General features: G+C 47.9%; 2 protein-coding genes across 3 annotated transcripts; one reads left to right on the top strand and one right to left on the bottom strand.

The window, feature by feature from the left end:
- Nucleotides 1-1,490: 1,490 nt before the first annotated feature.
- LOC6590349 (midnolin homolog) lies at nucleotides 1,491-21,646 on the top strand. 2 transcript variants are annotated; one of them, XM_026986156.1, is made up of 6 exons: nucleotides 1,491-1,513; nucleotides 2,608-3,194; nucleotides 18,192-19,237; nucleotides 19,307-19,764; nucleotides 19,848-19,948; nucleotides 20,341-21,646. In XM_026986156.1, exons 2-6 carry the CDS (start codon nucleotides 3,045-3,047, stop codon nucleotides 20,458-20,460), a joined length of 1,875 nt encoding a protein of 624 aa, XP_026841957.1. In that variant the 5' UTR covers nucleotides 1,491-1,513; nucleotides 2,608-3,044; the 3' UTR covers nucleotides 20,461-21,646. The 2 variants fall into 2 exon arrangements, with proteins under 2 accessions (XP_026841957.1, XP_002016418.1); XM_002016382.2 differs by lacking the exon at nucleotides 1,491-1,513 and adding an exon at nucleotides 1,628-1,861 and having other exon boundaries at nucleotides 19,848-19,939.
- Nucleotides 11,912-16,026, bottom strand: LOC6590350 (pancreatic triacylglycerol lipase). The gene is made up of 6 exons (XM_026986158.1): nucleotides 15,764-16,026; nucleotides 13,488-13,587; nucleotides 13,269-13,423; nucleotides 12,724-13,197; nucleotides 12,503-12,659; nucleotides 11,912-12,439 (listed from the first exon to the last, which is right to left on the bottom strand). Exons 1-6 carry the CDS (start codon nucleotides 15,813-15,815, stop codon nucleotides 12,193-12,195), a joined length of 1,185 nt encoding a protein of 394 aa, XP_026841959.1. The 5' UTR covers nucleotides 15,816-16,026; the 3' UTR covers nucleotides 11,912-12,192.
- Nucleotides 21,647-21,686: the final 40 nt, after the last annotated feature.

Raw genomic sequence — 21,686 nt, 5'->3', positions numbered from 1 at the left:
AAATATGCACTCGGAGATGGCTACAACACCTGTCAGGTGGTGCTGTGATGGAGGAGGTGGTGGGGTCGTTCAGAGGGAGGCACTGCCTTAAAGTCCACCCCCGTTCCCTTTCTTGCAAATAGATTTCGTTGCCGTAGCAGCTTTTGGTTTCAATTTACGTCATCATTTCCATGGCGTCGCCAAACAGTTTTTCCCCCCACGTTCTGCCCGTTCACGAAAGCAGGCCAAAGAGCCATAGAGCCAGAGATAGAGAGAGTGAGAGAGACTTTTTCTGGCTCTCTTTGGCTTTTGTATAACAGTTTAAATTTACTTTTGCTTCCAGTAACGGCTGCCACAATTTGGTCCGAAGGTACCGCAACTGGTCCTTTTCTTGATCGCCATTTGCCATGATCCCTTTTTCCACAACGAAATCGTTTGACGCGGTTTTGAAAGACGTTCTTCTGAGGAGAAAGACCACAATTTGATGCCACAATTTACTTATATTCCAGCCATTTTCTTCGACTTTTCTTTGGTTTCTATTACTTTTGTTTTACATTTCGCACATTTGGTAATTCTTTTAGCTGTTTAGCTGACCTGCGCTCTTGACACCTATTGATCTGCATTGCACCTGTGACGAGTGGAAACCAGAGAGAGACTGTGGTCAAAAACTCCTACAAATTGCAGTGCAAAAGACAACAAACTCATTTGATCAGCTACTACCAAATCTCTGTAGATATCTTTTTCCAGGAAGGCTCTAGGGATTACAAAATACAATGCGAATCACCCAATAGCAATATACAATATCTATGTTGACACTTCATGAAATGAATTTGGCAAATGGTTGTTTTCTCTACACAATATCCCCCATGGAAACACTTGCCAAAAAAAGCGGACATTACACTTAATATTTACAGCTCTTGTGCATTTTATTTATTGGCAATCGGACACCGTACGTGGCACAAAACCGCAGCAATTAGCCGGACAAGAGGCAAATGGCTGGCCACAATTAACAGTGTCTCATAAAATTGAACGGACACAATGGCGTGAGCTGACAAAGCCACAACACCAGTAGCGGAGGCACCACACGACGAACAGGAGGCAGGCACATGGAAATGTTGCCTCAAAGTTCGTGATTTGTTTATACGGCTCGCACTGATGACGTTTTGCCATTACAGAGTGGAACAGAGACAGAAACATTGATAGAGAGAGAGAGAGAGAGAGGGAAGTGTGAACTGAGTAAACAATAAATTGGCAACACACAGAAGGAGCGGGGAAACAGGAAGTAATAGAATCGAATCTGTTATACCGAAGTACGAGCATAGCCGGTAAATGCCGTCAGGCGCCTGCGCCAAAATGAAATAACTGCCTCTGGAAAATCCTTGCAAAACTCGGCCTGCTAAACGGGCCTGAGACGGGGGAACTCGCTGGCAGGCAGGCAGTCGCTTTCGATGGCGCTACAGTGCAGGTGGACGGCACACGCGGCGTATACGTAACGCGGACAACTATTCACTTTCCGTCGCGAAATAAATTCGAGGTTGATTTTGATCAATTAAACCTGCCATTTGCCAGGCATTCCCACCCCACCCCGTCACAGCCCCGCCCCCACTGAATAAAACAGTCAAAACAATTGGGGAAAAAACTCGCGTAAACAAAACGTGTCCAAGCACTGGAAGGGCCAACGGACCAGCATACTGTAGCCCCGCCGCCCGCCCTGGAAATTGCGTCAAGCTCACGCAGCTTCCACGACGGTTGCGTGGGAAACTGGCGAGGCGAGGCGAGGACTCCTCTGCGACATTCACCGTTCAGCGTTCGGCCAGCGAGCACGTGGGTTACGCCTGAAGCTCCAATTCGGTTACGGTTTCGGCTACGGCTACGGCTACGGGTACGGCTACGGCTACGGTACATCCTCCACACTAGACGGCGGGTTGAGGGGGTCGGACAAAAGTGTGACACAAAAATATCCCGTAAAAATATCAAGTCAAAGAACAGACATTACTTGCCCCCTCCCCACAAAAAGTGCGCCACAAGCTCTGTAATTTCTGTGGCCCCCAGCCTTTGTGTCTCTGTTTGCACTATAATTGAAATTAATGATCCTCGCGGCTGTCTGCTCTCTAATTTCGGTTGCTGTCTTGTAACTTTACGGGCAGAATGGATCCCAAAACGAGTCCCAACACTTTCTGTTATTAAAAAGTTTCACCCCTCAGGGCCAACAAAAGTGGAAATCAGTCAAAGGAAAGCAAAAATTCATCAACGAAATTATTTTGCACAAAGAATATAAAGTATTTTCCTTGGGGAAGAAGCTGAACAAATACTCGTCCTTTATTTTTACTTTTATATTATTAAAAACTTGTACATTCCGAATTTGTAAAACGGGCTTAAAAATATAGTTTCAATTAAAGTAAAATAATATTACAATTTGTACTGCCCTGTTTTTGTTTCGACTTGTTGATATCAACATAATTTGTAGTTTTTCCTCAGTGATGTCCGTTTTAGAGAGCTTCGCGTAGGTAGATCTCTGTCGTCCCCATTCGACCTCAGGGAGCGTATATCCTGGGGGTGCTTTTAACCCTTCCCAATCACCCAAGCCCACGCCCACGCCCACTCATGCAAAGGTCTCTCAAATTGCAGAATGCAAAATTGATTGCAGCTCATCAGCAGCAGAAGCAGAGCAGCAGCAGGGCTGCCAGCTACAGCATTAGTAATAACAGTAACAGCATGCGAAGGAGAAAGAAAAGTGAAATGAAAGAGAAAGCGAAAGAGAAAGAGAACCAGAGTGGACTCTAGGCAGGGCCAGGCCAGCAGCGGGCCCCCCCCAGCCAAATGTTGTAAGTGTTGTGCCAGTGTCCAAATCGTGATTGCATAATGAGACGCCGCTAAAAGTCAAAGTCCAAAGGAGAGAAGAAAGCAGAAGAGAGGAGAATAGAAGTAAGAAAAAGTGCCAAGTGTTTGAAAACCAGAAAGTAATATTTCAACTAGCCAGAAAAACCCCAAAGAAAACCGAAAGAGAACCAAGTGAGAGAGCGAGAGAGAGAGAGAGACAGAGCGAAAGGAGAGTGTGTGCAGGAATGCCCTTCGGTCGCAAGTCCCCGCTGGAGGCGCTGGCCCTCCCCGGTGTGATGCTCGCCTACAAGTACAGCCAGTTCCGGCAGCGGCGCCGCGAGGCGGCCAGCCGACGGGTCACCGAGCGCGAACTCTCGGCGCTGCATCATAAAATCGTAAGTATCCCCCCTCCCCCGAAAGCGTAGGGAGGCAAAGTCCCTTTTTTTTATTATGCCGGTGCGTCCGCATCTCGACAGAATGTAACGCAATAAAAGCGGAGATGGGAGCAAACAGAGGAGAGCGCTTATCAGAGCGGGTCGGGCATCATTAGCCGCGTTAAGCCCAAGGAAGACAGGAGCCCAAAGAGGAAACAGGCTTCCCAAGGAGAGCCGCTAAGTAGCCGCTCTGCCTCGTTGCTCTTCTTCTTGCGATACCCCTTTCAGGGAGGGTATTATGCGTTTGAGCAGGCTTTAGACAACCAGCCGTATCTTTAAATGTTTCTCCTCCACTCACCCAATTCAGATCAAAATCAAATGACTATACCCTATAGATGACACAGAAACAATGCATTTCCTAGGGCATCAACAGATTCGGTTCCCAAAGCCAGACCCTCTTTCTTTTTTAAGGTGTTTCTCGCTTCCTGTTTGGGTTTTGCTGCTGTTTTTGTTGGCAAATAGTTGTACAAATAAAAACCACACACAAAAAATGAAGCACATCAGCATAGGTGGGGTCCAAGCTCTGGCGTTCTGTTCGGTGTCTGTCATGGCCCACAAAAGTAGGCAATAAAAAACTCTATAACCTGTACAACATTTCACATGTGCTGGCCATATACATGTTTTTTGGTGTGGGTGTGGTGTCTAAACTTATTTGCATTTTAAGAGTCAATAAAATAAATATACGGCAAACGAAGCAAAAAGCAGGAAAACAGGATTTCGATTGGGTTTTTGAGCCTGGCTGCGGACTCTCTCCCGAAAAGTTCTATGCCTGTCTCAGGATCGTCTGCCTTCTATCCTTGCAGCGTAGTTCATCTTTGGGCTTTAACAGACTTTAAATGGTTTGCATTTGAACAGATCTTAGTGGGTCTCCTTTATGGCCTGGCAGATAATGGTCCTACAGGGCAGACGTTCTACAGTGAGTCGTGAGGCAAGAGCAAGCATTTGCCGCTGCTCATTTGCATCTGCCACAGGACCGAAATGTGCAACGCGGACGGGCGCAAAGTGCCAGGCTCACTTGAGATTTTACGAGACTTGTTTTGAAATTTATGACTTCCAAAGCCATAGACAGCCACGCCCACTTGCCAAACACACACATTTGCATATAAGTACACGTGGATGTACAGTCTCTTGTCCGCACTCTGCCACTTACATAAGGAGGGGGAGCAGCAACAAAAACAATCCCAAAGTGCACAAACTAGAAAAAAAACAAAAAAAAAAACAAGTTGGCAGCGCAGGAGGCACAGAGCCAGAGCCAGAGCCAGAGCCTGCTTCTGAGCCTCGGCTCAACTGTTTTGCATAAAATCTGACGCGTGACTGTAATTTCTGTACAGCGACCTTGAAAAGCAACACACAGTCGCAGCCACACGCACACCAATACACTGATACATTAGCCCACCACAAGGGGGGGGGACAGTCGGAAAATGCTTTTATGCAACATTAAAATTCACAAAAAGCCCAACCAAACTGCGTCCTCAAATGCTTTCGCAATTAAATGGCCATCAAAGGGAATCACTTTTGAAGGTTTCCATATTCCATGGGTTTTCATTGGCTTTTTGTTTTACTTTAGCGCCATTTACGGGTACAATTGATGACTCGGATTATGGAAAGGGAAGGCAAAGAGTCAGTTCGCATGGCAACCATTCGAATATATGTATCTTCACACTATGTTGTATGCCTGAGCCTTGACTAAAGGCTATGACGCAGATTCATGCTGGGCACATTTCCTATAGAAGTACACGACACATCCCGCACATGAGACCCGGCTCAGCACCAGCTAAGCAGATGTAATTCCAAAGAGAATAGGGGGGGGGGGCGTCGCGTCGTTGCGTGTATAATCCCCAAAAGTATTCAGCGACAAAATTGTCATTTACTCCGTGCTGTGCAGAGAGCCCGCTCGCGATATGTTATTAATGCAAATACGCATAATGTATATCAACTTAATTAGCTAAGGAACGAGCAGAGAACGAACGAAGGGCCAATGGGAAGACAATCTCTTTCGGTGGTTTAAAAGGAAAATCCTGTCAAAAATGAATGCCCTCCTCCGAAAAAGTCGCGTGACTATCGCACATAAGCCAAGCCGACCAGAAAGAGGTGGTGGAACCCAGGCCAGGTTCGGCCAGGCAATGAAAATAAAATTTATAATTTACTTTGGGCAAACGGCATTGGACATTGGACATGGGACACCGCGGACAGCGGAAGTTCTCGGACCTCGGGCGGCATTGAAAATAGGTGCAAATTAATGAACCCTGCGCCAGGGGACAAAGGTCAAAACGCTGCCATTTCGCTGACAGTTTTTTTTTCTCAAACGAACGTATTTGCTGCTGCAGTCCCTCCTCCTGCCCAACCAACTCTTGACCTCCCCCCCGCCTGGCCCCCCTGGCTGGTGTTTAGCAATAAATGACCGCAAAATTTGACTTGGCACTTGAAACGTGCACAAGAACATGAAAGGAAAAGGAAAAAAGATGCAGCTTAGTCATACAAAATGCCAAAACACTGACCAGGGATTGGTATTGGTTTGGGTTTCGTTTGATTTGCCTTGGCTTTGGCTCCGTCATGTCAAAGGTTATGCAATAGACGACGAGTACAAAGAATTTCCGCCCCTTTGGGAAAACGGAAGTCTGTGTCTGACAGCAACTCTTCGTTTGCTTTGAATCCTACGAGTGAATCCTTCCGTGGGGGTGGATAATACTCCTCAGCTTAAAGAGTGCATTGTTGCCGGGTATTAAAGGGTATTCCCAAGTCGAACAGTCTGCCTGCAGCACTCTATCTCCCTTTTCGCTGGTATTTCCTTGCGGTCAAGTGCACAAATATTTGCCACTGCACCTATCACCTGTCACTCCCTCCCGCTCTCTGCCAATCCTCCTTGTGCCCTTCGCCACTGTGACCATAAATCAGACACAAAAAACATTTGAAAGTGAATTCCATTTTGAGTGTTCGCTTGGAATGTGTTCTACAACGCGCCACTGGGTGTCGGTCGGATCGGCTTACCTTGCAGCAAGTCCTCCTCCGTCGCTGCCGCTTCTGGACAAGTTAAATAAATCATTAAAATCAAACATTAATCAATTTGATGGAGAGCGTCGGCTATTGCCATTTAGCGGGAGAATGGTCATTAAAGAGCAGCTCTAGGATTTGGCACGCAACGCAGGAGCCGGATATCCGCTGTGCGGCCGCCCCGTCACCCCCTCACCCTACCATCCTTCCGAGAAGTAATTGAACTTTTGTGTCGCAGCAGACACGCAACGTGCTGCAGGAATAATGGCTGGCGATTCGGCTCCCCACTTCCTTTCTTTCTTCTTGTACGCTCTGTTAAATATTCAACATGATTTTGAAAATGGCGTCGTGTGTTGCCTTTGTCGTCTGCGAACTTCCGCTGCCCCACCCCGCTCTCCCCCTGCAATTAGAGTGCATTAAACTTTGGTGTTTACGCATTGTGAGCAGCAGAGTGGAGGAGGAGGAGGAGCTAAGAGAGCGCTCACGTGCTGCAGAAAGGGTTGTGCCTGCTCGCTGCTCCAACTATCCCTGCACTCTTCAGGGTGCGGCCATGCATTAGCGCGGGTCACGCGATGTCTGCGCCATTATCCCCCCCCCCAGACACATACACACACACACAAACACAAACACTGGGAACACATAACCCTCGGAAAATGTTAAACATATAAGAGAAAGAACTATAGGTGTACGAGGGTGTATACTTAGGGCAGACGTTTACCGTAATTGCATTGATTGCAGCAGTTAGCTGTAAGCATAGAGTGACCGTCGAGTCGATAGGAAATTACAAGTACCTCGGACGGCTCCGCTTTTCAGTTTTCTGGGAAAACGGGTTAAGGCCAAAGCGACTCACTGAACATTCCCTAAAGCCTTAGCAACCATACTGTGCCCGTGCCCGTGCCCATGCCCCAACCATAACGTTTCCACATTTTATTACGCGCTGAAAGAGATAAAGTCCTTCCGAAAGGCTTCTCTGCAAAAGGAATAACTAAAAATGAAACCATGACAATACAACAACAAAAAATGACAGCAGCACAGGGAGCGGGAGAAGAACTAGAGGAGGAGGAGGAGGAGGCGGAGAAGGAGAAGAAAACAGTAGCAGCAGAACTGCGCCCGACGCCCCCACATGGACTCCCGCCGGAGGCAATGCGTTTTGGTTCTTCCCAAGGCCAGATTTCAATTAAAATTTATTGTCTGTGCCAAACAGAAGGAGGATAAATTGAATAAAATAGTAAAATGATATGAAATTGTATAAAATGGACCAGCATCCAGCATGGACTGAAAGGGAAAGCGCCCACGAGCTGGCAATAGTTTTGCACTCTTTCCCTACCCGTCACCGCTAAACTGTAACTAAATAGCCGGCACTCATCGAACAAAAGCCAGTCCCGCTATTGCGCTCTCTCACAGCTCAACACCTCATCTATAAAGCCCCCTCTCTACTCGAAAGTTATCCCTGCATGGCCACTGAGCATTTATAAAAAAAAAAAAAACAAAACGAAAAATATAAAAAAATACTTGGTCCACACATGAGCTGCTGCGCTGAAAGCAGAGACTGGAAATAGAAATACACCAACATAACTTTCAAAGCCCTTCGCTCTCTCGCTCTCCACCTCTCATACACTCTCTTTATACACTATTTCACCAGCCGAGGTGCAGCTGACTAAGCGACTACATCATTCACACTCTCCTCCACCTCGCCCGCGCGCGGGCAGCTTGATTTCAATGAGTTTCAATCCATAATGGCAGCGCTTCGGTTTCACTTTGCACTTTTCTGTTAAAAGCAGTAATTACGCTCTCTGCAACACCTCCTCCGCACCGTCCCGTGCAACGACACACGAACACATGCACACACATCCTGTTGCCCATGTGTCTAGTTGGCAAATTTGACACTTTTGTCATAATTTTGTATAGCCTGCAAACGCAGCTGTGGTGCAGAGAGAGAAATCAGAGCATTAAATGAAAGCACTCACCTTTTCTGAGTATACCTTGGGCACCAGGCGCTCTCTTTCAATACCAAACGAAGGCAAGATCGCCACGAAGCCGAAACCGACAATCGTGTCTGATCACGATGAGAAGCTTTGACTAGAGTCCATCGTGCGGGTCGTGGTGGGCAAACAGACAGAACATATTTTCTTGTAGTGCAAGTCTAGTGAGCCCTTTGCTGTCCTTTCCTCTCACTCCCGCCTGGTCGTTGCTATTTTTGTTCTTCCTGTTGCTGTCGAGGCACACAGCCACAGCTGCTGCACTCGTGTGTGTGTGTGTGGGCGAGAGTTTTGCAATTAGCCCCGTAGTCTGACAATTGATGGCGAGGGCAGAGGATGAACAAGTGATGGAGAGGAGAACAGCAACACTCTTGCTGTTGTCTCCCCCACAGACAGGCACCGACAAGCACGGACATGCCTGTCCCCCGCACATGGTTTGATTTGACTTTTATGGTTTTTAATTGGTTTTTAATATGAACAACAATTACGAGTAACTGGCTGCCGGCAGCCAGGGCGAGAGCAACCCATACACCAGGCTTTTATCTGGACAATTTTAAAGCTTCAGAACTCTCTGTTTGACATCTGCTTTGACATCTTATTCCAGTTCCAGTGGCGGCGATGAAGTCCTCTAGCGGGCCATAAAAACTGGTTGATTTATGTATGCTAGAGCAGTGAGGATTGACATGAAAAGCATATTAAATGCAATAAATTCACTTAGCGGCAACATGGGGCACCAGCAAGCGTACACACAGTGGCAACATCTCGTTTCTGCACCCCTCACTGACTCTGTGTTTGTGTAGAGAAGGAGACTCGCTGACACGTAAACGTTGCCTGCTATAAATGCAATTTCTCACGACAATGTTGCCACGTTGCAAGCAGCAAGCATGCTTCAAATAAACAAGCAACAAAGGGAGGCGTGGCACAGGCGAAATGAAATTGTTGCTGTTCCCGCTCTGTTGCACTCCCCCTGCTCTCTCCGTCCAATTATCGGCGCATAAAGTGAAAAGTGCAGCAGGAGCAGCAGCCACGGCAGCGGCACAATAAACAAGAATAACAGAAGCAGGGGAAAAAGCAGGGACATATGGTGAAGAGCGACAGAGAGCTTGGGACAAAGAGAAAGAGGGTTACACCCATACAACAGAACAGAGAACAAAACGCCCTATCGATTTAATTAATTTTTCCTTCCCTTTGAACTGGCAGCAGGTTCCGAAAACTGACTGAATGACTGACTGACTGACTGACTGCAAACTGATGCACCAGTGGATTGCTAACAACCTACTTTCCAGGCTTCAAAGTGCCTCAATTGAAGTTTGCTGGAAACGTTACTGGAAACCCAACATTTGATGTGAAAATTTAAAGAATTTTTCTAACTTGAATAAGGCATCTTTTAAAGCATTTCTTGAGAGCAGCTACGGAGAGATAGAGATTTTTTGTTAAAAGAAAACTGTTTACTGTACTTTCTTTCTCTTCCTGTTTAAGATGATTGCCAAAAATATCTGGATTTCCTATCGCTCATATTATTTTCCACCTGTGAACATTATATAAATGTTCTTAAGTTAAAGCAAACAAGAATAGGGACAACACACACGATATTAATAATCAATTCCGACCTCAATCAATCAGCAATCATTCAGTCAGCAAAGCTCATTGACAGCTCCGCCCTGTCCTTCTCTCTCTGCTCTCTGCTCTCTTCCTCTGCACTCCCTCATTAGCCTTCATGAGTCAGCAGCAACGGCGACTGCGGACCGCGACCGCGACCGCAACTCAGACGCATTCGCACGTGTCCTCCGCAGTTGTCGCTCTCTTGGTCATGGCATGCCTGACAGCCATTGCGAAGGAGCAGGAGGGAAAGCAATAGAGAAGGAGCTGCAGTGGGTGGAGAGGAAACCGTAAAGTAGAAGCAGAAGTGGATGGAAAGAAAGTCGTAGAGAAGGAGCAAAAGTGGGTAGACAGGGAGAAGGATGTGGAGCTTTTTTATTAGTGGCCTACTTTACCTGGCCGCTACCCCCACGCTACAAAAATGTCCATAATTGACAGCCCGTTAGCGGAAAGCCCCAACCATGCTGGAAATTATTCAGGAAATGAGTGCATAGAGTGAATTCATTTGATTGCTCAATGGACAAATCGGTTAACCATGTATATTCCCGTCGATTGAAGGCATAACCTTGATCGGACGGACTTGGGCACTTCCTTTGACAGTATCAAGCATTCCGTGTGTCCTTTCTTCCTCTCATAGCTTTTCGTAATGGCCAATTCGATGGCTATAAATGTGCCGGAATCGTAAAAAAGATTAGATTCAACAGACAATTACCCGAAGCCGCGTCCCGAAACACTCGTATATCATTGACTTCCGTCAAACCTTTTCAGCTCTCGCTGCGGGGATTCTTTATCGATTTTGTAAACCATTTAGATCTGTTCGCCACACCATTAAATATGCATTCGATGAGCCATCACAGCCCATCTGCAGTTGACCCAAAAAGCCTGCCCCAGAGGTACGCTGTCTGAAGAGGTCTGAGGCCGGGCACAAACAAAATGCACGAATCATTGGGCTGTTCGAATTTTACTCGCAAATGCTGAGCACGGCGCACGGGACATGGCACACGGAAAATGCATCTGCATTTGGCTGCCGAAAAGTTGGGGCTCATTAATAATGCAGCCCGCATATGTGCATATGAATGGCCACACTGGTCCCACCTTCCTCTTCCGGCTGGCCACACCAACTTCCCAAACTTCCCAAAAACTTCCGCTTCCGCTGGCGCACTGGCGCACTGGCGCCGCCGCCGCTACGACGCTGATGGCCTGTGAAAATGAGCTCCGACGTTCATTGCACATTATGGCCCATGTCCTGTTTGCCAGCCACCCTTCTGCCTTGCATAATTATGGGGAGGTGGCTGCATTTTAAGGAGCTCCAACACTCTTACCCACCATCGAAGTTAATAAACAATTTGCACTCCTTATGGCGACTGGGGCCGCTCTGGCAGGCGCATTATTCGTTAATTACTTTTTAATTGCACTGGCAATAGCTCGGGTTCCTTCGAAATTTTTGGGTCTCTACGGCCTTCAGTACGTACACTTATTGTTGCTCCTTACATACTGTACATACATAATTCCTTTATATATCGTACATACGAGTATTCTCGCCATTTTGGGCCGTGTTTTTCTAAGGCTTCCCGTTGCGTCATAGGCGTATCCACTTTGCATGTCGTCTCTCTCCCCCGCATCGACCCCAGGGGGTGGGGCTAACTAAATTAAATTACTTGCCTTTTAGAGCGATTGTCACGATGAGTCATGGCTAAAAGTGTGCAAAGTATCCTCTGCCTCTCACGTTCTGGCCCACTTTTTTTGGGGGAATGACGAAGGTTTCGTTGATTGTCGGGTTGCTACCTGAATTTTGAGTTATTTCCAAGAAGACGTGGCCACTTATGAGGCTTCTAGTTTTTTTTTCCTCTCGAACTTGTTCTAAAAGAGTATTGGGAGGGCGGGAGGGCAAAAATTATTTTGTAGGCTAAAACTTTTTCATAACTTTTGAGTCCATGTTCTATAAGTTCTTTAGGCCATCAAATGGTTCTCATTTAAGTTCTCATCTTGGAAATCTGTTGCATGGTGTGCCACAAATCTCTTTTAAAATGTGAAATCAATCCAACAGCATAAGTCCATTTCCACACAAATGTTATGAGTGAATACTGCCCCACAAGCTCCTTCTGGCCAATTTCCACTCGCACAAAGCGTTCCCCATTCAACTCTTTATGTATAAAGGATATATTTAAGCTGTTAACAAATGTCCTGACTACGTGCTAGCAATACTTAAGAGAAAGATCACAAGAAAACGTTGCCTGCTGCCGGGCCAACTACAAATGCGAGTACATGCTCGTACAAGTGCAAAAACTTGGAACACAATCACGCAGCATCCCACAAAACTCTACCGAGAGAATGGTAGCTGTCCGTCCCTTCGAATCCTCGCCGTCTCTTCGGGCACTTTTTACATTTCGTCACGTCAGAGAGGAGCTGTCAATGCTGTTGTTCTCATCCTCCTCCTGCAATGGGTCTTGTCCTGCTGGTCCATACTGATTGACGGATGGGCTCTGGCTCTGGCTCTGGACTGTTGGCCTGCTGGCAATTGGGGGCAATTTGTAGGCGATGGGCAGCTGAGGCGCCAGCAAGACAATTGCCTGGCTCCGACTATTCCTCCCAAATGGCTTGGCACCATTCGTTTCCAGATAGAATTTCCCCCGCAGCCTGTGAAAAGAATAATGTTGGGTTAGCTTGAGAGTAGAGTTGGATATTCGGTAGCTCCCTTGCCTGGGATCTGCGCCCATGCCCATGAAGGCCAGGCCGTTTCCTCCGTCCCGGCAGACGCCAAATGTCACCGAGGGCTCGCATCGCTTGGCCGGAAAGCCCCGCGGCTGGGCTATGCTCTCCACAAAGTACTCCCAGGCGCGCTGGTGACTGCAGCCAACTGTGAAGAGGACAAAATGGATTGAATATTCGGCCACGTTGATCCAAAACACTCCTCCACTCACTTAATATGCCCAGCCAGCGATTATTGGCAATCTCCTGGCGGGCACATCCAGGCTGCAGTGGCCTTCCTCCATTTGGATAGAAGTCCGCATGACCCATGGCCGTGGGATTGCCCAGGATCCCGCCATCCGTGTGTATGACATCCACGAATCTGGCATCGCTCGGACTGAGACGACGGTTGGAGCTGTTGCCCTCGAACAGGGGCAGGGCCGGATCGAGGGCCGTTATTCTGGGCAGCTTGATGCCCCATTCCTGCAGCTGCTTGCCCGCGAATCCGGCCACCTCAGCGCCCAGGCTGAAGCCAATCAGGTGGATGTGTTTCGCAGAATAGCCACGCCCCACGAGGTAACGCAGGAATCGCGCAATATAGCGAGCCGTGATAGGCAGGTTCTCCACGGAATTCGAGTACCACGGCACCGCTGTCATCGCGCTCCAGTCGATGAGAATGACATTATGGTTGCCCCGCCGCAGGAAGGCTGCAAGAGAGCAGCATATGGATATGCTAATTGACCGTAGAGGAACCCCTTCTGTACGCCATATCGCTTACCATCCTTCAGCTCCTGGCTGCTCTGTCGCTCTCCGGTGGCCGACTCTGAGAATCCGTGCAGGTAGATAGCCATCGGGTAATTAAAATTGAAATTGCTCTGCGCCAGCCGGCCATCGTCGTTCAGGTGGAGCAGCTGGGCCGTGTGGCGATTCCGTCTGAAATGGCATTATCCTCTAGATTCTCCTATCAATTTAGCATTCATGAGCTGCTAAGGCTTACCTGGTATACAGCATAAACTTGATGTCCTCGCGCTCTCTGATCCCGCAGCAGTTGGCGCAGGATCCACGCGGGGCAGCGCTGTAGAAAATGGGCGAACCGGCTAGAGGACAGAAAGGTACATGGGAAATCGATCAGCGACTACAACTTTTGGCGGAAGTGAAATTGTTGTCAAAAGGTAAAGGCGAGCAAATTAATTTGGAGCCACAAATACACAGCTAATTGATTCATTGCTTCATTAACTGGCCGAAATGCCAACGCCAGGTAGCCGTAACAATAACCAGCAGAAATAACAAACATACAAAGAAAACGAAACTGGCCCAAACGAAAACCCACTTGGCCCTGAACTTGAATGAAACGGCGTCGAGTGCGGTGGGGTGTGCTGCAGAGTGGAGTCGAGTGGCGTGGAAAAGTATTCGGTTGTATGGAGAGCAACAATAACAAGAAGCAGTGGCAACAACAACGCGCGCAGCACGTGACGCATACGCCGCGTGTTACGCAGTCGACAAAATCAACAAGACTAGAGGTAAAAGAAGCAAAAACAAGTTTGAATTTCCATATCGATATTCACGCTGCCGCAAGGCGTTCGATTGGGTGGAGGTGGAGGCGTCTACTGCCACTGGGTCAACTGATGGCGATGTGATGTCAATGACGCTGCTGCTGCAGCTGCTGCTGCTTCTTCGTTTTCGCACTGTTTGTTTTGCTACACATATTTTGGGGGCTGCGAGAAGTTCGAATCGTAACGAAACGAAACGGATGCCACATTTGATTAGATGCCAAGCGACAATGCTGATGGGATATGACCTTAGCCAATGCCACATTCATTTGCAATTCTGGCCACTTATCACCTTCCGTTTTTGCTCGACAGCGCTAACCGTATTTGAAGTATATCAGCTACTGAATGAACATTGCATTCGAAATTCCAATTACAGTTACAGTTAAATTATTCTGCTCTCTGTCAAGTTCGAATTTTCGGAGACGCTTTCGATCGTTTGTCTATCTCTGTCCGCAACTATCTCTGTCCTTCCTACTGCCACCGCCTTTGCTTGCCGCTCTTTCTGCATTGAGAGAGCGGGTGAAGGAGAGCGAGAGCGAGAGAAAACCGTTGCATTTCCCGAAGCTCAAGAGACAGTCTTCTTGAAGCGTATGCAAACTTCGTTTCTCTTTTGCGTGTACATCTTCTGCTATTTAGACATAATCCAAATTTTATGTATGTAGCTTAAATATCTTTTATTTATGTAGATTAGCTGCCCAGTTTCGCTGCAGAGCGGAAGAGCTTTTTGTCGCGTTTTATTTATGGGGAATGCTCGTTATTGTCTTAACCATTTGTTTTTTTCTTGTTTTTTTTTTCATTTTCTCTGTTTTGTTTTGTTTCTTTGCTTTGTTTCCATGTCGTTTGCGACGTCATGCCGTGCATTTAATTTGTATTTCTTTTTTAATTATCACGCTGCCGACTTTAATGTAAATATACGTTTGGCCAGCAGTTAATTAGCGGCTATACACGATTGTGATTGTGATTTTTGTGTTGGCTGGTATTCAGAACTTTAGTGAGTTTTTGAGCCGGCTTTATGGTTCTAGATATGATTCCTCCAAATGGTGGCATTGAAAAGTTGTGAAATGTCTTCCACTATTAAACATGATGAACCAAATCACTGAGCAACGATGATATTCAGGAAGAATAAAGTGTATGCAAACACAACACGCTCGGAGGTTTCAAGCTTCCATTCGTCTTCCCTTCGCCTTGGATCGGTTCGGGTCAAGGGAGGCACGGCATTGTGTTACTCCCTCTCTCGTTCCGCTAAAGGGAGGGCCAGAACTTAAGCTTCTCTGCCTACGGATAGTAAGTGCTTTGGACAGTGTCATCCATGGCTTACTCCCTCCCCTTATGCGACCTTCTTTCATGGCTGAATGGGGGCTCCGCCCCGACCTGCCCCAATGCAAGTCAAACATTGGCGAGAGCCAACAATTGAATCGTTTGAGAGTGCGCGTATCAACAAAGACATCAACTTGTTCAAACATGTCCACTACCCCGCCTCCGCTCCCCTGATTTACAAGCCGTTCCACCTTGAACTTATGCACAGAGATGTGTTGTTCGGTCCCCTTGTCCCCTGTTCCCCCATGTGGCAGATACCACACGATTTCCCAGCTGACATTGGGGCAGCAGAATCAATGCTAATAGTAGAAGCCGCACAACAGCGGGCTCCTATTTCCATATTTGAGTGCGATAGGGCGCGGCGTGGCAAGGCGAGGCGTAGCGAGGGGAGGAGGCGTTAACTTACCCAGCAGAAATGTGAACACATTGCACAATGTCGAGGTGGCTGGCAGCACCATAATAACTACTGCAAATATACGTCTACCGTTCAATGAACCCTTTTCCTTCAGATTCGATTTCAGTTTTAATTCACTTTTGAGGCTTTAGAATAAACATTAAGTGTGACTTCCGCATTTGAGTTTTTGGCCGTTTTTTAATGGGTTACGATCGCGATAGAGACGCGCCAAAACACTTTCGAGATCGAGAATCGATAACGAAAGCAACAACAGCGACAACGACGATGGCGACTATGACGACTACGACTACAACGAAGCTCTGTTCTGGCCGAGCGGCGAAGACGGACTGAGCACGACGAACGGCCCGATTCGGCCAGGTAGACTCGCCTGGTCCCGTCCCCCTAGAAAAGCTCTGCCGCTACTCGGACCTCTGTCGCGACTTCTGCTGCCGCTGTGCTGCTCCTCGGAGAAACAGAATTCGCACGGCCCTAAGCAAAAGACTGAGGCAACAAACTCGGCTCGGCTGTGGGCCTGAATGTTCCGTATTTAAATGAGTTAATCAGGCATGCAGGCCAGGGCACTGTCTGAGTTCGTAAAAAGTTTTTAATTTCCTGATTGTCGCGCGCCCAGCGCCCACACCCACGCCCTGAGGGGCATACGCAATGAGCCCGCCAAAAGATCACCTGGGTGGTCGCATCAGGCATCAGGCATCAAGCATCAAGCATCACCTGGCAAAGTTCAGCCGACAGCCCGCTCACCTTGACCAGATGATGTCGACTTTCCGTTTCAATACACTTATCGCCTTTCGATCCGACATCAGGCTTAAGCGGTTCTGACCCATCCTCAGTGGATCGGAGCCACGTCTTGTGTATCTCTTGTCTGTGCGGGTCAATTAGTGTGGCGCTGAGATCTACATTAATCAGACGAAGGGTACCCTTCTTTTGCTTAAAATGAGGATTAGTGACTTCATTAGACAGTTGGTAACTTTGGCAAGAAACCAACGTTTGGCTGAGTACATGTAAGTCTGTGAGGATTTATCTGCCTATGCTCTTTGGGTGGAGAAGGAGAAGGGTATCCGTTATTCTAATTGAGTCTCATCTGGTTGCGGGCGTGCAATTTCGCGGCTATTTCGTCATTGTCTCGACTTTAGATATTGATGTTGTGTGCCCTGAACCGTGAATTTAGATGGGAAGAAGTAAAACCTTGCGTAAAGATTCTTGGTACATCTGCGGTTGATTGGCAATCTAACAGTTGATTGATTTGCCATTGCTTTCATAATCGGCGGAGAGCTAACCAGCAATTAAATCTCTTACATACATGTATATGCATTTCCACAATGAGCCAATTAGTTGGCAAAGACCTTCGCAGTCAAACAACTCGCACGATTTATGCAGCGCCGCTCCGACATTGAGAAGCCATCAAGTGCAAGGGCTAACCCACGCCGCCCACTTCAGCCAAGCGGAACCGCCGCATTGTTGGGCCCCACATGCGAGGTGTTTGGGTTCTACCCATGTTCTAATCTAACCTCAAGAGCGAGCCCATTAGCCACACTCGAAGTCGGAGTGGTGTGTAATGGAAATTGAAATTGGAAATATATCTGAAACTCGTCGAACCACTTTGGACCAGCGAAAAATATCTTAACAACTTCCTTGTGACTCGTGCCTTGGAAAGTTTACGTCGCACAATTCAGATTTTAATTTTCATTTACAGTAAGGCCCAGACAGACACAATGGAAGCCCCAAAAATAGCCAAAAGGCTATTAATATCTCGATACTTAAGATGTTATAAAGTAGTCCATTCAATCAGCGCCTTAAAAAGCTGCTGAATCACAAAATTAATGACGGCGGGATGGGCAACAATGGGCAATTCTTAAGAGATTAAATATATGATCAATAAAATTGGTTATGTTCGGCCTCAGGTCGAACACCCAAGCTGACCTCAGAAGGCGTCTGCGGCGAGAGGGACAAAGCGAATCGAGTTGATAATCGATTTGCATAAAGATTCATTCGCCACACAAAACAGACCTACAGTTAGCCAACGCGAAGATTGCAATCGATGGGTTTATGGGTCGATGGGTTGGAATTTCTGCCGGTGGTGATCTTTATGGGCATGTCAGACGGCTTCCGGATGCGGCCTTCAATAGTTAGTTGGCGCTTGGCTGTCATCGTTTACAGCTAAGCAGCTGTCAAATGAGTTGTCGTCACACCGAGAGCCAAGACTAATAAATGTCTGGGGTGTTTGGTCAATTAATTATACCCCTTGAATGAACAGCTGGATGGGGTATATTAGTGGCAAAGATACGGATGAAGATCTTGGGATTTGGCCAGTCTGAACGTCGCATACTTTCAAGCTCTCCCCAAATAGACCCGAACCAAAGAGTTCCCTTGCATACTTATAGGAAATCAATTCACTCAAGCAATTTTCCTCTCGTTTTTGCAGGACAAATTGCTGAGCAAGCTTGAGGAGGAGAGCGAACCGGATCCGCCCACCTCCCAGGAGGACGAGTGCGTGATCTGCATCAATGCCAGGGCCACCATGCAGACCTCGCCGTGCGGCCACCGCGTCGTCTGCCGGCGCTGCTTCGTGAAGACTATCCAGAGCGCGGTGGCGCAACGACTGTTGCCCCTGCGCTGTGTGATCTGCAGGGCTCGGGTGAACCGACTGACCTCCTCGTCGGGCACCTGGCGCATCCAGGAGTCGGCCAGCAGCTACTCGATGGGCGCCAAGAGCTGGTCCTCGGCTGGCGTGGCCGCTGGCGGGGTGGTGGCCTCCGCCAGCTCCTATTCCATGAACGATGCGCACAGTGGACACCACACGTTCCGCCACCAGCCCACGCTGCACAAGGCGGCGACGGTGGGGCGACATCATCAGGCGGTGCGTGGGACGCGCGGCCGTGTAGTGTCCCAGTCCGACAGCCTCTACTCGATGAGCTCGACAGGATCGGCGGGGTCGTCTCTCTCCGGATACTCGCACTACTCCAAGACGTCTTCCATATCGAGCAGCGGCCCCTGCTCCCCAGCCTCGGCAGCGGCCTCCGGCTCCCATCACCTGGCCCCGCCTTCGCCCGCCACCCACCATCACCCGCATCATCATCACCACAGAGATCCCCATCACGCGTCAACATCCCCCACGCCCTCTGGCTCTTCGGGCAGTTCCCTCTCCCCGCGCGATAATGGAAGCCACTCCCACCACGGTGGCTGTCCCAGCGGCTGCTCGGGAGCTGTGCCCCGCAAGCCCCTCCACACGCTGAGCAACTGCCTCACATCCACATCCGCATCTTCTTCGAGTGGCAGTGGCAGTAGTGGGGGTAGCGGTAGCAGCAATGGTAGCGGCACCATGACGCCCATGCACACCTATCCGGGTCGGAGGCACGTTAAGAATCGTCTGCTGGACATCCAGAACCGCCTGCCGCCCATCAAGGAGCTCCGCAGTCCGGCCAAGGTGCCACACCCCTCGCCGGTACACGTCAGCAATCCCAGGTTTCGGTGAGTCCTCATCCTCCTCTCGGTGGGTCATTGTCTCTCATCTCCCACCACTTCACCACTTCCTTTCAGGTATGCCTCCTACACAAAGTCCAGTACCCACGAGCTGGCCCCACTGCTGCGGGAGGGGGCATCACCGCCTCCTCCACGTCGTCCCAGCCCCATGAACATCCAGCTGAGCTGCACCACCCTGGCCCCGCCACCACTGAAGGCGGGTGGCGCCAAGATATGCCCTGTGACCCCGAAGAACGCGCTGCCAAAGAGCGCCTATGTGATGCCCAAGGAAAAGAAGATAGAGAAGCCCCAGGCAGCAGGCGGCTGCAAGGGTGCTGGTGCTGCTGGCCCATCTAAGGCAACGATTCAGGGATCAGGCAGCACATCCAAGACTGGGACATCTTCAGGGGAAGGCAAGGGCCCTGGCTCTAGCTCTGGCTCTGGCTCGGGAACATCCGCATCCAGTAATCCCAAGCCAGTTTCTTCCAGCTCTTCCAATCGCAGCTTTCCGCTCTTCTCCGCCGGCAGCAATCAGAGTAGGTTTTCAATTTTCCAACCCCAGCCGTAGAGATTCCGGCGGAGATCCGTCGGAGATTAATCCTTTTCCAATTGGTTGCAGGAGAACGGGCTGACAATAAAAAGAACGAGTCTGTGGAGCGCAAGAAGAAGGAGGAGAAGCTCAAGCTAAAGGCAGAGAAGGAGGCCCGGAAGGTGAGTGCGGTATGTCCCCATCCTTTACCAGTCTACCCTGCATTGTTCCGGAGATTCATTGTTATCCCCATTCGACCCCTGACCCCGCTTTGGCAGTTTTTCCATTGCATTGTTTGTAATTGGCCTCGTTCCCCTTTTCGTTTTTGCTTCGCCAAAGTTTTTCATTAATCGCGTGGGTGGAGAGTGGAAATGCAGCAAATGGGGAAGGAGAAAGGGGAGGGGATTTCATCGTCTTTTGTGCATAAATTCCAAAAGGGGGAGAGGAGGCTGCTCATAATTCCGATTTCTTCTTTATGCTTTCCAGTGCATTCAAACAAAGTTATAGCCAACAAACCTCCCCCGACCCCACCCGCACCATCCCATCTCAACTGAATTTCTCATAAGAATTGTGCTTTTTGCAGGAGGAGAAGCGGCTGGCCAAGGAGGAGGAGCGGTTGGCCAAGCTGCACGCCAAGGAGGAGAAGAAGCGCGGCAAGAAGGAGGCCAAGGAGCTGCTATTGGCCAACGACATCAAGAAGTAAACCCAATTTTGGCAAAGCAAACGCATATTTCCAGTTGCAATTCTAGATTTAAGACCATCACCGATTGAATGAATTATAGTAGTATGTATATCAAATCAGATCAGATCGGACATACCCCCACACACACCCATCCGCATTCCGTATATATCGAGCTTGATTGTATTTTAAGGATAATAGCCACGGATCGTTTCAAACCAAGAAACCAAACCATTTTTCAAGAGAAGAGAGCCAAGAAGTACTGTATTGTGAATATCCATACCAGAACACCTCTCTAATGAGTTCCAATTATCCAAAAGATCTTTGAAGAGAACCCAGATAAGAGATCTAAAGAAACAAATTTGGGGAAGATTTAACCAAAAACTATAATAGGAACAATAAGCGTCCTTGGATACACCTACTGCCTAAGATATGGTGTTACTTCTTCTACACAGTTCTGGCATCTGGATTTTTGCAAAGACTTAGCTATCATTATGTTCCTTAGCCTTGATCTATGTTTAGTTCTTTGCCGAATTGTTCAAGTAAATTGTCTTGTAAGTAGCATATTATTTATGGGCTCACTGAGAACTTTCATGGCTCTTCGCCGTCTAGAGCTATGATAAGAGCGTAAGATGGAGAGCTGCCCAACAAACTAAGTCATCGCTGCCTTTCGTTAAACATTGCCTCAGCCCATTTATCTCATCATCAACTTAAAGGTTGTTGAACAAATATCGACTAGAACAGATTCTGATAAGGTGGAAGATGCAGATACTCCTCAATTATATCTTAAAGAAGAGAGAAAGAGAGAGAGAGAGAAAACCTTTAACTTTCCAATTTCCAAATAATAGTTTTTACTACTAATGAAGAACTCCCCCCAATTATAATAGTCCCCAATAGGATGGAAGCAATGATGATACACCCCCAATTCAAACTATAGAACTATAAACAATGACCATGTTAGAAAAACTTACGAATGTTAGAGCCAAGCTATAGCAAAAGTGAGCTGCAATGATCCGGATATATGTACATGTACTATACATATATACTCGTACAGATATTTACATAACTTGTTGACTAACAAATTCTAAATGGGAAGCATATTACAGTAGTTTTCATATACCCTCTATATATATATATATACATACTACTCGTATGTTTGTATGTACTATGTGTATTGTATACCTATACCAATATCTACTATATCTCCATACCATACCAATATTGGAAACTGTTCAAGCGTCAAAGATAAG

Source organism: Drosophila persimilis, unplaced genomic scaffold (genome assembly GCF_003286085.1).
Source record: "Drosophila persimilis strain 14011-0111.01,24,50 unplaced genomic scaffold, DperRS2 tig00000002-arrow-pilon, whole genome shotgun sequence".
Taxonomy (NCBI): domain Eukaryota; kingdom Metazoa; phylum Arthropoda; class Insecta; order Diptera; family Drosophilidae; genus Drosophila; species Drosophila persimilis.
Note: the sequence above shows the minus strand (reverse complement) of the source record. Positions and strands in the feature narration are given on the sequence as shown.